Source organism: Cebidichthys violaceus, unplaced genomic scaffold (genome assembly GCF_023349555.1).
Source record: "Cebidichthys violaceus isolate CVI_PGR_0920_01 unplaced genomic scaffold, fCebVio1.0.p SCAF_3, whole genome shotgun sequence".
In the NCBI taxonomy this organism is placed as follows: Eukaryota; Metazoa; Chordata; class Actinopteri; order Perciformes; family Stichaeidae; genus Cebidichthys; species Cebidichthys violaceus.
In genome coordinates, this window is record NW_027176483.1 from 12,676,993 (window position 1) to 12,692,281 (window position 15,289).

A 15,289-nucleotide genomic window follows, 5' to 3' on the forward strand; every position below is an offset into this window, starting at 1 on the left:
GAAAGAGGACCCTTCAAGCATCAAGGGGCGGTACGTTTTGATGCAGATACCAGGACCAGGTCTGCAGCTAGCATGACTGCTAACTATCCTGCGTCTCTGTAGAGGCAGAAAACAGAATGTATTATTGATCACCACTAAGAAGGGAGGTTGTAGAAGAGGATCAAAAGTTTACCAACATTAAAAGGTAAACTGGGACATCCTGCCAGCGATCTTCACTATGATTTTTTTCTTAGAGGACTGTGTCCTAAAGTAATTTGTATTGGTTTGACAGAGCTCACTAATGTGTGAATAAAAAGATAACTTTTATCACAGAAATGTAGTTGAAGACTCTACAGGTGTTATCACTTATTTTGTCTAATGAGACTCCTTTTCGTGACGCCATCAGACTAAAGTTTTACTTTCCATTCGTTTGTTTGTGGAACGAGTCGAGACACGCTTCGCTGCTGCTGGCGAGTTGAACCGGCCTACAAGCAGCAGAGAGGGAAGGATGATGTTTGTCTGTAGTGAATGGCAGGACATTGACAGAGGTTATTGACAGTAAAAGGTTTGATGAACTGCTGTATAATTTACATCTTTGTGGACTGCTTTTGCTAGCCCTGTATGTTTACAACCCAACCCACACTATTTCCTGTAACCCCTGCTTTTGGCCACACCAACCGAGGAGACTTTGCTGAAATGTAGGTCTACCTGCAGCTTCAGGATGGTGTGGGTGTGTAAAGACGGTGCTTGATTGACTTATCAGTCTTATAGATTCATTTTGTGACTTTATGTAATTTCCATTAAATGGAAAGTTGCTGATGCTTTTGTTGGGTAAACCAACTAGTCCCTGCCAGTAAATTTATATAGATCTAGTATGTGTTTACTGTACATCGGTTGCTTAGTTCAACAAACTGCCATTTGAATATAGACTTTGTCATACGATTGCCCCATTTACTCTCTGTCGCTGTCTCTTTCTTTCCTCATTCTGTGTCTTTGTTTTGGTACACTGTAACTTCTCCCCGCCCATTTCTTTTCTTTTTTAAATATCCCCCATCTTTCTGCCTCTCTCCACTTCTTTTTCTGTCTCATCATTAGTGGCTGTCCCATGTTGAGGGGAGAGTAATCTGAACTACGTGTCCCAGGGGCCCATTCCTTTACTTCCTGCTGTAGGAATAAGTGGCCTATTGATTAGTTATCAGCCCGTAATTGGGCTGCGATCTCCCTCGCCCTCAGATATCCCCCAGATATATGACACTCCTGACAGCCGGAGAGGTGGGTGAGGAGGCGGGGGTTGTGCGGTGGCGGGGGGGCTCCTCCTGCCAGCCAACACTTTACTCAACAAAATGTCTTCCTGACCACATAGATGCCAACTGCTGCCCATGTCTTTCTCTTCCTGCAAAGGGATTTTCAACATCATGTCAGGGAAAGATTATGCAATCTTTCAAATTATACAGCCAGCAAGAGGTCCTGCTGGATTTTAGGCTCTGTGTTAACTATGAGCACCCATTTTTGCCATTTTCTTGTCGCAATAAACTCTGAAATTGTAATCAGAGTTTTAAAATGAAAATGGTGCGGCTTACTGAGAAAGAAACTTATATAAGCTCAGAGTAAGTACACCATTCGCATATGGATAATTGCCTGTGAGGGATTTCAATACAAATTGAGGCTCAGGAAGCGGATAAGCAACAGGAAGGGTGTCTCTGCTCCAGTGTAAGCATCCAAATCTACTGTGAGTGCGCAAAGAACCATGACTAACTCTTACTAAGTCTGTTTGTGCGTTTTTAGGAAAAGCTTAAAGATACTTTCCTCTCTTCTTCATCTTACTCCCTCTTGCTGTCATAACCTTCTTTTTGCCCAAAACATGTGTCATTCTCAGGACTCAGGACTCTTTCTTTTAGTAAGAATCAGAAATATATATATATCACTCATGCTTCTGCATTTTCCTCCCGAGGTGCTAATTGTGAGCGCTTGTGAGCTTGATCAAAGCGTGCAGAGAGGAGATGAAGAGTGGATGTGTCCCGCTGGGTTCTCCAGACAGTGGACAATGTCAAACCCTCCATTTAGCAGCCAGATTAACACTTATCCTAGGCCTTCCCCTGCTCCCTCGCTCCTCCCGTCTCTCCCTCAAAACCACATCTGATAAACATCTCATTTCCACACTCAATATTGCCATAATCAAAAGTCCACCCATTACATGAAGCCTGCTCATCATCCCGCTTCACTCATCCCTCGGGCCAGCAACGATCAACCTTTTCCCTCCATTCTTCTCACTCGCTCTCCCCCAGAGAAGTGAATATCCCAGTGGAAGTGCATTTGTCTCCTGGCATTAATCTAGTGGAGATATAAAGGATTGTTGTATGAGGCCGTGGTGCCCTGTGGGCTGTATTGTCTCTGCATCTTCCTCTCTGACAGAGTGCTGAATAACACAGAGAGATGTGTCTTTAATTTGCTTGCTCCCTCACACACTCCTCTGCTTACTAAGAGCTATAGGCAAATGATTCTTCCATTTCTGAGGAACAGATTAGGGGATTATCGAGGGGAGGTTAAAATTAATATTTACATTCATCTGCAATAATCACTAAATCACACTGCATGCAGAGGTGTTTACATTGTCATCTTTCTTTTGGCTGAATCTCTTAGTGTCTCCAAAGGGATGAAAGCATGTGTGGGAAGACTTCAGAGGAGAGAGAAGCAGCGTTAGCCATGTGGACTGTTGTATCTGTAATGTGGCACCACCTCACTATTGTTGGGACTGATCTCCACAGAGCCAGTGGCCTCTTCAGCCCGCTAGAAAAACACACAGAGACTCATTGTGTGAGTGTCTGTACATGACTTGGGGAACCAGAGCAGCTTGTAATCATCTTGTTCTTAGTTCTAGTATATGAACTATACAGCTATTGTGTATGGTGTTCTACAAATAGTTAATTATTATTTTGTGAGTAATGTTTTGAAGGTTTTTATTTTCTTTCTTTTTTGAGGCTATACTAAAAGTTGGCTCAACAATTTGACTACGGGTAACTTCAGTATTTTTTTAACCTAATCCCTATTTTACAATGTTTTTGTTTCTAAGTGACTAATGGCGGAAACAATTTTTTTAATTGGTCCAGTATTGGTCAATCTCATTGCAGCTGGCAGCCGCTAAACGGGCTGCAATGCAATCATATTGGGCAATTGTGCACCGTCAATGTAGGTCCACAAAAAGGGGCCACTGACAGGCTCAGATTGTTATTTTAAGTGTGTGATAACATTAAAGAAAGGACCCTCAAGAGAAAAAGATTTTCTTTACCCGTTGCTTTATTTTTCGGGTCCTTTCCATAATTTATAATAATCTTAGCATGTCAGTGGCAAAAACAACAACTTTTACTGGACATCCATTGCCCGACATGATTACATTTCAGCCCATATAGAGGCTGCCGACTGCAGCGTTATCCCTTAATACTGGACCAATTAAAAAATTGTTGTCCAGGTAGAAAAATACCAAAGTACCAATTATGAAAAATTTTGTTGGTTAATTTGTCAATTGACGAAACGATTGCTCAATTAATTGCTTTTAGTATTATGTGAACTAAATGTAACCCTACTTCTAAAACTAAGTTGTTGCTTTATATTCAAATAATTTAGTGTAAGTTATCTTAAGATAATTAAATGAATCAGAGAACTCCTGAGTCACCGGATCACTAAAGGTATTTCAGTCCTGCTAAGTAAATCTGTGGACTTAAGAAGAGCTGCTGTATTTGTATGTATGTGTGTGCGTGATTCTACGTGTATTATCATTTGGATGAGGGTGATGACGATGGGGAAGAGGTGAAGGAGGATAAAGAGGGAGAGGACTCTGTGCACCTCCTCTCTGTGTGACACAGTTCGACTCTGACTAATGGGGAAACTCTTTATGTATATGAGTCGCATTAATAACAGCACAGAGTGGACACTGTGGACATTAATAACAGTGAACAGTTTCAGAGAGAACATTGCACAGTGCAAAGATCAGCCACATCAATAACAACTCACAACCTCCAACTGCAACATGAATCATCATGCGTATACTGGAAGTCAAGCCTGCAAACACTGTGTTCATGCATACACCTAAAAATAGAAATTCTCAGTCATTAGCAATTAAAAGCTAAAATGATCCAGAAACCATAAGCTTTGAGAAAAAAAACAATAGCTTTGTGTTGTTTTTGTTATTTTGTGAGTGTTGATTTCCTCTACCTGCTCCTACACATGCTGGGTGATGCACGGTGGGGACTGCTAATGAGGCCAATAATGTAGCAGTGTGTGTCTAATGAGAGAAGATGAGCTCAGGTTCCATACGATTCACACTTTATTTGTGTGTGTGAACATGATTACATTCATGAACCTCGAACCACCGCGATCAACTATTTCCTCTTGCTGTCCAATTTCACGTATTTGTGTATTCATAAAGCCCTTGAAAATCATTAGCTCGCAGACTGCGCTGACATGTGAAGGACCCACATCTCTTCATCATGTTACCCGTTCACACTAGAGATCTCATATTTCAAACTACGCATGCAGTTTTGCTGGTTTTTAAAGTATAATAGCAGTGCATCCCATGTTACGCAGAGACAGAGAGCAGATGAGACCGCTCAGACGATGCCTGTGATGTCCACCTGCTGTGAGAGACAATAACCAGATGTGAAGAGGAGAGTTTGACACATGCAAGTCTGCTCATTGTGGCCAATTACCGGGTTGAAGCATTCTTCTGGCAGGCACAGAGAGAGAGAGTGTCTCTGTGTGGATTTCTAATCAAGAGCATCCAGTCATTTGAATCTGAATCTTACACTGCTCTGGTGTTTTACTCTGCATAATGTTTCCATTTTAAGGCTTTATGGGTGATTGACGGTGGTGGACATCCCCGCCACTGTGGAGTTTAAAAAACAGTGCTAGATCGAAGCAAAAACAACAGAGGAACCTCAGTCCTTTATACAAACATATTAATGATAAGCCATGCCCTGTCTTTCTCTGTTCCTCAATCTCTCTGTGAGTGTACACACACACAGGTACACTGTCAGGTAATCACTTGTTGAGGGGCCTTTTCTCCTCCATTAACAATGCAGACATTTGTTCAAGTCCACACATAAACAGACAGTTCAAACTCAGCGCTCCTACCTGCTTGCTGAGGTCTCAAGTAAATGATTCGAAAAGGTTGTAAAAGTCTGATTAGCACAGAATTGGAGAACAGGACAGTGAGATAGTGGTAGAGAGAGAGAGAGAGAGAGAGAGAGAGAGAGAAAGAGAGACCGACTCTTCTTTCAAATGTAACACGTTGCAAATATGGCACTTTGTTTCCATGATGTGGGAGCTTATTATCTTAATACACGTTCTTTTATTCCCCCTTATAAAACACTGACAGAGGAAAGAGTACCGTTCTTCATGCTCCTCCTTGTAATAGCTTCTCACAGCTCCTCATTCTATTACAAAAGATACAACAGTTAGTTAAGACCCCACGAAACATTTCATTTTCTGTCCTGCTAATTAAATGTGTCTCAGATGAGCCCACTGAGCCCACTTGTCTGGTTGTCCCCCATTTGGGTTGCCACCAGAGTTTAATATATGGCATTAAACAGGGATTGAGAATGAATATGAAGCCTACCTCCCATTGGGAATGTAATGAATGATTATAAGGCATAATCTTGGTCATGCAGAAATCCTTTAGTTTAGTTTCTGTCGTTTAATTTAAGTTACTGTCTGTTAAATATGGTAATGTCTTTGGCTATTTTTGGCACACTTAAGATTTTGAATAGTGTGAGTAAGTTTATAAAATGCATATCTTGCAGATGCATAAAGTGAGCTTTAATTAGTTTTTTTTCTCAACGCTCTCAATCCTCCTGTCCTTTCTTTGTGATAATATGTTATACAGCATAAGATCATATTGTGGTGTGCAAGTTGCCATATTTGTTCCAAATAAATGGTATTTTTGCTTGTTATTTGTTTTACAAACCTCACAAGTCGCTCCTGCTTCTTCACCTGGAAGCAAAACATTTCTATTACAAAGGTGGGTAACAAACATCAAGTCGTGCACATCCTCTGTAAGTGCACATCTTCAGGGAACCCCAGAGGCAAACAAAAGGTTAGCATGCTGAAAATAAAAGTGAAGTCTATTGCAACGTGACACATAAGTCATACTGTAATGAGGATGTTTTTAATAGATGTAACAATTAGTAAAGTCACTGTACCAGTAAATCACGGGGAACTCAAGGAGCGTTGGTTATCCTTTACCCAGGATGCATCAGTGTTCTCCTGGGGTGAACTCTGAAAGGTCAGACAGTGTCTCATTAACACGTACTGTAGCTGGGCTCCACATGTAGGGGCCAGACTATTAACATAGAGCTGGTTTGTACGCATTAGGCCAGAGCATTAGTAGCGTTACAAAAGAGTCACCCGGCCTCAAAGGGTTGCATGTTTTCATTCACAAATCACTTCATTGTAAGGTTCTGGGTTCACAAAGTGATACAAATATTAGTTGTACAAGTATTTAATGCTATTTGGTTGGTATGTTGGTGTAGGTTAGCCATTGTTATAGTAAGTGAAAATTGCCCTAATTTTTTGTTAAATGAAGCTATTCAATCCACCTGGAACATAACTTTTATCCTAATTTAATGTAGTTGGAGAGAGTCTTATCTGATCTTTGTTGTAAAGCATTTATTTCAATACATTTCGAAAAGTCATAATCAAATTGGTGTACAAAAGCTCTTAACTTTCCTGTACTAATGCTGTATAAGTGGTCCCTCTTCCTGCTGTATAAGCTTGTTTTATGATATATGCCTGAGTGCAACCCTTGTATATTGTCGGGAAAAAAAATCATCCCCAATAAAATAAAGACAGTAGTAAACTTTGTGGGAATGAGCTGCCTACATGAAACTCCAAAGGGAGACTGAATGGGGTGCATACAGGACTATTAGCCCTCAGTAACACAGCTGATGCATTGGCTCTGGACTCTGCTTGTTAACCCTTGAGACTCCCGGGCCGATAAATCCTGGTTTAAGAGATTTGGCAAACCCAGAGCTCACACAGCAGCTACTGTATAGTGTCCACTGCTTCAAATATGGAGCTGTGTGGACACATGAACAACATAAACTGCACACTGTGTCTGTTGTGACTTGTGTGCCAAACAATTGTACATGTACTAGGAGAGCAATTATCATAATGATGTTTTAGGTCATTTTGCCAGTTTTACAGGATGACGTTTGGTCACTCCATTGTGTTTATTCACCTCCCTCAATTATGACATAATTGTCCTGTCACTAAACATCATGATAGCTTACAAAACATAAAATTAACTGTATAAAATGCAACACCTCCTGTATGAAAAACATGTATTGCTGTTACTCTGAAGTTTTTTTCCTGCTGGTAGTCTCAATTTACACTACAACAGCAACAACATATAGTGTAGCATCAGATGGGACACCTCCTCTGTTTAATATGTATTCAAAAGCATCAGAGGGGCCTCTGTTGTATTTTCTAATGAATAAAACACGATGTTTATCCTTCCTGTTTAACGTTAAGTCCCCATGAACAGTCACAGGGACCAAGAGAATATTTACTTGCGTTGTGACACCGGGGAGTTGGATTATCTGCTGGCGGCTTTGTAGTTTTCTGAAGCTTCCCCGTGTGACATGTTCCAGGGAGAGTTCTCTTATTTACTCTCCAGTCCTCTGTGTATAGTCGTCCTTATTGTTTGTTCTTATGTGCCACCACTCCTGAGGAATGTGCTCCAGGAGAGAGACTGTGATCATTACATGGGATTGAGACTATAGACTCCAGAAGCAAACAGATGGAGGTGTAGTCACTACAGAGTATTCCATTAGAAAAAGGATTTTATGTTGACAAGGACTTGCATTTATTGTGACCAAAAAAAACAAGTTTTCTCCTTAAGGAAAAAGTTTTTTATGTAGATTTCTTTTTTTTTAAAAAGGTGATTTAGTTTTTTGCATTTGTTTTGAACACAGATGTTCCTTTTGTCATAAAGAGTCATGCAAGTAAATGTGTTTTCTGTCAAATAAGATTCAAATCCTGCAGCAAGTCTAACAGCGAGCAGAGGAGGCTCTGCAAGGGCAAAGTGATACAAGTCATTTTTTTTACATTCATCAGAAAACAATTTGCACACAGCTGGTGTATCGGACATACAGACCCTTATAAAAGTCACATGAAATATTATTTTATACCGAAAGGTGGCGACGTTGGGTTTCCAAACAATGTCATTCAACCAGACCCATGCCATGCTCTCCTCAAACACTTTCACCTTCTCCACACAACGACTCGCTTTATCTGTATTAATTTCTGTGATTATATGACTAATATCGACTGTTTATCCATCGATTATATGTGGAATATAGACTATTAATCTATGGCTCAGTGAAAATCGTTCAAATACATTTCGATGCATTTAATTCCAAAAAGTTTGAGACGAGTTTTAACTCCTTAATTATAAATCTGCCTATATGAAATACACCTGTGCACAGTCTTGATATATCAACACACTAAATGAGAGCTGGACTAAACAGCAGTTCTGAAACAAACAATTGTTGACAAATATGATTGTTATTAAAAAATGTAAATTATATTTTATGTGATTAATATGATGATGGCTAAACATTAAATATCTGTTGAAATCATAACGATTTGGTAATCTAAGAAACTTACATCTGTATATTTACAATCTAACATTTTCTGTCAAACATCAGAATCTGTTTTATTTTACAGGCTTTTGTTCTTATCCATGCAAAGTGACAAAAGAATGAATATTATTAGTATGTGTCAATCTGCTGATGTGCTTGGACAGTTAAGAAAACTTTGGTTTCTGTACTATTATGCTAATTACGTCCCCAGGCTGAGCTCCTCATTGGCTGAGTCTCAGTCAATTTCATATTTCAGTCCTGACGTCAGGGCGCCTATAAAACTAAGCAATGCTTTTTAACTCGTCGGCTGACTGATGCCTTAGAAAAAAATCTATCAATCTTAGGGTGGAGGGTTTTTTTCTCCACAAAGCAACTATTTGCCCGGGACACGTGCGTGAACCTCCTCAATTTGGCGCACTAATCCTAAAAGGAGCCATGAAGTGTTAAATGGTAGAAACACAGACAGCGGCGCTCAGACACCCGCACGCTGGGAGAGAGGGAGGAAACAGCGCTGCTCCAATGCGTCTGTGCAACACAGACTGAAGAAAAAAAAAAACTTATCGACTCACAAAACCCAAACCTGCGCTGCGCAATTAGTGCGTGAAAATCCACTTTTTCTCCGGTTTTGAAGAAAATAAATAAAGAAATCAAGCTGGCTCAGTGCGTGTCTCAGCAGCCCACTTTGACAGGTGCTCCTCACCCCCTTTGGAGGACTGTCAACAGCAAGAGGATGGCATCAGAGCTGGCAATGAGCAACTCCGACCTGCCCACCAGTCCCCTGGCCATGGAATATGTTAATGACTTCGATCTGATGAAGTTTGAAGTGAAAAAGGAGCCGGTGGAGCCCGATCGCAGCATCAGCCAGTGCAGCCGCCTGGTCGCCGGGGGATCCCTATCTTCCACCCCGATGAGCACGCCTTGCAGTTCGGTTCCCCCCTCGCCAAGCTTCTCGGCGCCCAGTCCGGGATCAGGGAGCGAGCAAAAGGGACATTTGGAGGATTTCTACTGGATGACCGGGTACCAACAGCAGTTGAACCCCGAGGCTCTGGGCTTTAGCCCGGAGGACGCCGTAGAGGCGCTGATCAGCAGCAGTCACCAGCTCCAGACCTTCGATGGCTATGCCAGGGGGCAGCAGTTCGGTGGCGCAGCCGGGGCAGGAGGCGCCATGGCCGGGGAGGAGATGGGATCAGCGGCCGCCGTGGTATCCGCGGTCATTGCTGCAGCCGCAGCTCAGAACGGGAATCCCCACCACCACCACCACCACCACCACCACCACCACTCAGGGGCACACTCTGGGTCTCAATCCGGCGGCGGCGTGGGGGGAAGCCACCAGCACCTGCGCTTGGAAGACCGGTTCTCGGACGACCAGCTGGTGACAATGTCGGTGCGGGAATTGAACAGGCAGCTCCGGGGGGTCAGCAAAGAAGAGGTGATCCGTCTGAAACAGAAGAGGAGGACGCTAAAGAACAGAGGCTATGCCCAGTCCTGCCGGTACAAGCGGGTCCAGCAGCGGCACGTCTTGGAGGGAGAGAAGACGCAACTCATTCAGCAGGTGGACCACCTCAAGCAGGAGATCTCCCGGCTGGCCAGGGAGAGGGACGCCTACAAGGAGAAATACGAGAAGCTGATCAGCACCGGCTTCAGAGAAAACGGAGGATCCAGCAGCGACAACAACCCATCATCCCCGGAGTTTTTCATGTGAGTCTCGGCGCTGAAAAGTTCTATTAACCGACCCTCACAAAGAAACCGAAAAAAAACTTTTAATTTTCACGCAGCTAAAAAATAAGTTGTGCGTGCTTGAGTTGAAGTTGTTTGGTTAAAGCTGCGTTAGTTAAGGACAAAAGGGTTTCACACCTGTCTGTATTTGAATAGTATTTTGTTTCAGGGTGAGGGTCTTGTTTGATTTACGTTGCATCACCTTTCAAGGATATCTGTTTAATTCTTAAAGGATTTCTGTCCAATTCGCGATGTTTGTCCTCAGACAAACTGCATAAAATGACTTAACACTTTTCTGAGGTCCGCACTTACAGCCTCCCCATGCGCCTCGTCCATCCTGTCCCCTTTACCCAAAAATACTTTTATGAAATTCAACAATCCTCAGGCACATCAGCTTTATTTTGATGTATATTTATTTTAGTTTTTTTGTTTCAAGTCAATTCATTTTTGATGTGAATGATCTCATTTTCATATCATCCATCCTATTTGTCATGTGCAAACATCCAAACTCAGTGACAGCAGAAGTTGGTTGTCAGACTGTAACAGTTATGTGAAGCCATGCATGCTGGTCATGTACGGATTGTGTTCTTACTTCTTTTTTTTTTCCTTGTTTTTGTGAAATTGTGTATGATGATTCTATTCTACCATGACTGCATTGTTCAGCTTCATCACCTTTTGGGAGTCATTTGTAAAAAAAAAAGTGTGAACAGGTGCATTCATCCGTCACTCTGCTTTCATAAAAGTTCCCCGCGAACGAACCCTTCAACATTTTATAGGCTGCTTTTGGAGCCCTGTGAGGAAAATGACATTGTGGAATAAAGCAGCTTTATGCTCAGTATTGATTTATATACTCACAGTCAACATTCTATTAAGGTGAGCAACATCAGAACATTTTGTAGAAACAATTATATTTTTTCTTGACAAATGCAAATAGATTATTGCGATCAACAAGTGGGGCTGAAGATAAAATGCTTTAAACAGAACAAAAGCAGATTAGGATACATTTCTTGAAATACATGTGAAAAAGACCACTTTATCACGCAGAAAACAAATGCTCTGTTTATTCTGCAATTCGCTGTTAATGTGTTTTCCTTTTATTTAAGGAACTTAATTAAGTTTACCCAGAACCCTATGGGTGTTATTCGGTAAATAAACTGTCAACTGCTTGGAAGTGGAAATGATATGTTCTCCCGGTGCTATAGAATAATTAAGCAAAGCATCATGCAGCTACAAGTCTTTTGTGATGATTCCTAAACAGTAACATGTATCGTCTGGACAGCACAATGAACTGGCAGACATCGTGCTCACTTTTAAAAATGGAATTTAATAAATACACCATTCATCAATAAACCTTCATGAATGGAAACAAATATATTCTCCTGAACATGTTTGCTATTTTTATTCGTTTGTTTGTTAGTTTTGCATGTGGTTTGACACTGTGTCTCTGAGGCGACACCACACACTCTCAACCCTTTAATCTCCTCTCAATCTAAACTGAAATATAAACAGAAAAAGTAACTGTCAGTGTCATTTAGATAACGTAAACATCTGTTCATACACATTGGGTTTTGACTGAATCGCGATGCAGATGTTGCGCACAAGGCGCGTAATTACAACAGCTCCAAGATCAAGCCCAGCTCTATTGAATGCACTGAACTGGTTTTATTCCTTCACTCAATATGCGTTTTCATTCATTTTCCCGCTGAAAAATACAAGGTGAAATATTTCAAAGTATTTTCTTTTTCTTACTTTGCTTCTCGATAAATAATAAGGGACGCTCTTCACTTGTTGCGTAATAAAAGACAGAAACTAAAAACTCTTTAAATTGTCTTTAAAAAAACGTGAAGAAAATCAGACCTCAATGCTCAGTATTTCTGTTATGAATTCACTTTAGCCCCAGGGCCTATTATATTTGTGCTGCAGCTGTCCTAGAAAAGGCTGAGTTAATGATTGATTTTAGAGTAAACCTGCACTTTTTACTCGGTAGCTGTCCACTTGTTGTATATTGTCCGTGGAGGGTTTCATTTAAAATCGACCATAGACTAAGGTATAGACGACAAAAACGATCAAATATACATATATATACAATTATGTCTAATTTTGAAAATATGCATTTTGACGCCCTGAAAATAATGCCGTCTGAAAATGAACTTTCTGCAGTCAAACGCTTTAATACTGCGGTGATATGATTACAATTGTCTAATTTCTGGTTAGACTATAAGATGCTTACAGTGACATTTAGCCTGAAAATGTTTCGCTATGGTTATGGCACGCAAAGTATTTAGGCAATCCACCACTTTCGCTTCAGGTAAAGAAATGCAGATAAGAGAAAAAAGGGAAACGCCACAGGAGGCACTTGGAGTAATTTGGTTTTGTAGCGACTGACAGCTCCAGTAGCTTAAAACGTGCCTCTGATCTGGACTGAATCTGGCCTGCAGAGTGTCTCTCCTCCTGAAAGCAGCCTGATGAACTCAGTGCATCCAAGAGAGCAGTATGGCTGAGATAAAAGCTATGCGTTCTGGGTTAGGCTGCCATACAAGGTCACTGCCACCACTCTGTGTGTGTGTGTGTGTGTGTGTGTGTGTGTGTGTGTGTGTGTGTGTGTGTGTGTGTGTGTGTGTGTGTGTGTGTGTGTTTGTGTGTGTGTGTGTGTGCGGGCACGGTGTGTAGGAGGGTTATTATCGTTTCCCACTGCGAGACCTTTGCAAGTCTGGCTGCGTGAATGTGCTGTGTGTATGAACATGAGGAGATGATTTTCTGTGTGTAGCTCATGGAAACTTTAAAATGCACCACAGTGAAGACAAAGGCTGTACAGACTCTGTGTTTGCTTATCACACACACGTGTCACACACACACACACACACACACACACACACACACACACACACACACACATACACACAGTCACCTGGTTTGCAATAGGTCCCATGAAAACCCAGAGTGAGGGACAAGATGGTAGAGCATGATCCTCCTATGCCTGGAGGAATGATTTTCTCTGTGATTAAAAGTGAGTGAGAGACAGCGATAGAGCAAGAGGAATAGAGAGAGAGAGAGAGAGAGAGAGAGAGAGAGAGAGAGAGAGAGAGAGTGAGAGAGAGAGAGAGAGAGAGAGAGAGAGAGAGTGAGAGTGAGAGAGAGAGAGAGGGGGGGTGCTGGCTGCCTTCCTGCTCCTTTCAGATGATAAACGATCAGAGATGCGTCCTAGCTGAGAGGAGAGGGCCTTTTAGTGAGCATGTGTCCACTAATTTATGGCCTTCCTATCTGATTAGGTCAATATAGTGTGCTATTTAATTACATTTGTGTTATAACCTAGAACTGGAGATGCTATTCTTCTTCCATGGCACCCCTCTCTTCTGTGAGACAGATAGGGTCAGCTGAGTTTTCTGTGAGGTCTCAGGATTTTACTCAGGACAGTCTTACCTGGAATGTTATGTGACAGACAGGACGTCTGCTTTGTGTAATGGTTCGTAGCTTTCCAGTGTTTGTGCTCCGTTACTCAATATGTAAAAATGATAAAGTGGAAAAAAGCTGATCATTGAACGAGTGGAAATTGTGTGGGACGCTTTCTGCTTGTGTGTGTTTGTGTTCTGACTTCTAAACACACCAAGGGGCAGGAGGATTCAGTAGCACTGATTCACTTCCTGTGTTGAATGAGGACAGAAGGCACAGGAAACAATATTTCAGCGCTGCCTCCTCGTTTCTCAACCCTCTATCAGATTCGTTGCATTTTTCTTTGCTTTTTGCCGCCTCTCTTTCATTTGTACAATATGAAAAAGTGAGTACATAGCGCATAAAGACACACCACATTATATAGTACGGACTGTAATTCTATTCTCTGGCCCACTATATTGACTTCTGCACTGTGATCATTTGCAGTCTGTCCAATGATTAGGTTATTAAAGATAATGTAGTTGTCTGCTGTCACAATATTGGACTCTCTCTTTCAGGTCAACTATGGGAAATCACTTTGAAATTTATCAGTATTGACATTCGAATCATCATCATGTGCGTCACTTTAATGCCTCAAAATTAATAGCACAAAGGATGTGCACACTTTTTAGTGTCTATTTGTGAGAGTGCTCAATAACCAGCCAGCATTGTCTTTTATTTGACCTTGTGGAGGAAGGGTGTTATGTGCTTTAACTGAGTGCATTATATCTATAGGAATGAGTCATTGTATCATGACATTGTCAGGCTTGTAGCTTATGTCAATCAAAAGGAAATCTAAATAAATGTAAGTAAAACAAATAGTCTCACTTAGCTCGGAAAAACTTAAAAGGCCAAAAGCACAAAAAATTCAAGTTGCAGTATTTTTTTCTTTACACTATTACCCTAATTAATTGAACAGCTCAGAGTGCTCCAATAGTTCCTCTATTTGGATTTATCACTGTTAATAAGAGGAGTTTCTAGTTTTCTTATAATCAGTAGAGCAGTAAAACTGTTTATTTCTTAAAAAACTACCTGAAAAAAGCATTATTACTTTAAGGTGTCGATAATAATAATATATTCAATCCACTATGTTATCATTTCATGACTGCCGCTGAATCAAACACTATTTGTTTTGTACTACTAAAAATGATTTTGTAACAATTGGAGCCACATGTCTCATTTAGTAACACAACAGTTTTTGTGTACGTTCATTTCTTTTCTTCCCAGTGAGCGCTACCTTCCCCATGACAAGCTCCCCCAAAGGGTCAAAAACATATTCGCATTCAAAAGAGGAAACAATTTCAATCTCTTCCACTCAATCCGCATCTGCATCACTCCATGCGATAAACATTTACATTTAAATTGATTTAAATCAGCTGCATTTATGTTCCTCTGTGGTCCGTCCATCATCTAGACCCGCAATGCCAGAGCTTCTCTCTCTCTCTCTCTCTCTCTCTCTCTCTCTCTCTCTCTCTCTCTCTCTCTCTGTCCCTCTCTCTCTCTCTCCGTGTCCTGAGTTATGTGTCATT

At 41.2% G+C, this 15,289-nt stretch overlaps 1 protein-coding gene across 2 annotated transcripts in view; it reads left to right on the forward strand.

Annotated features, from left to right (window-relative positions):
• The first annotated feature begins 8,998 nt into the window (after nt 1-8,998).
• LOC137880828 (transcription factor Maf-like) overlaps nt 8,999-15,289 on the forward strand; it is a 47,986-nt gene continuing 41,695 nt past the window's right edge. For both annotated transcript variants that reach the window (XM_068722362.1, XM_068722363.1), the window contains exon 1: nt 8,999-10,313. In XM_068722362.1, the coding sequence (XP_068578463.1) occupies nt 9,346-10,313 (968 nt within the window). In that variant the 5' untranslated portion in view covers nt 8,999-9,345. The remainder of the gene's footprint in view (nt 10,314-15,289) is intronic.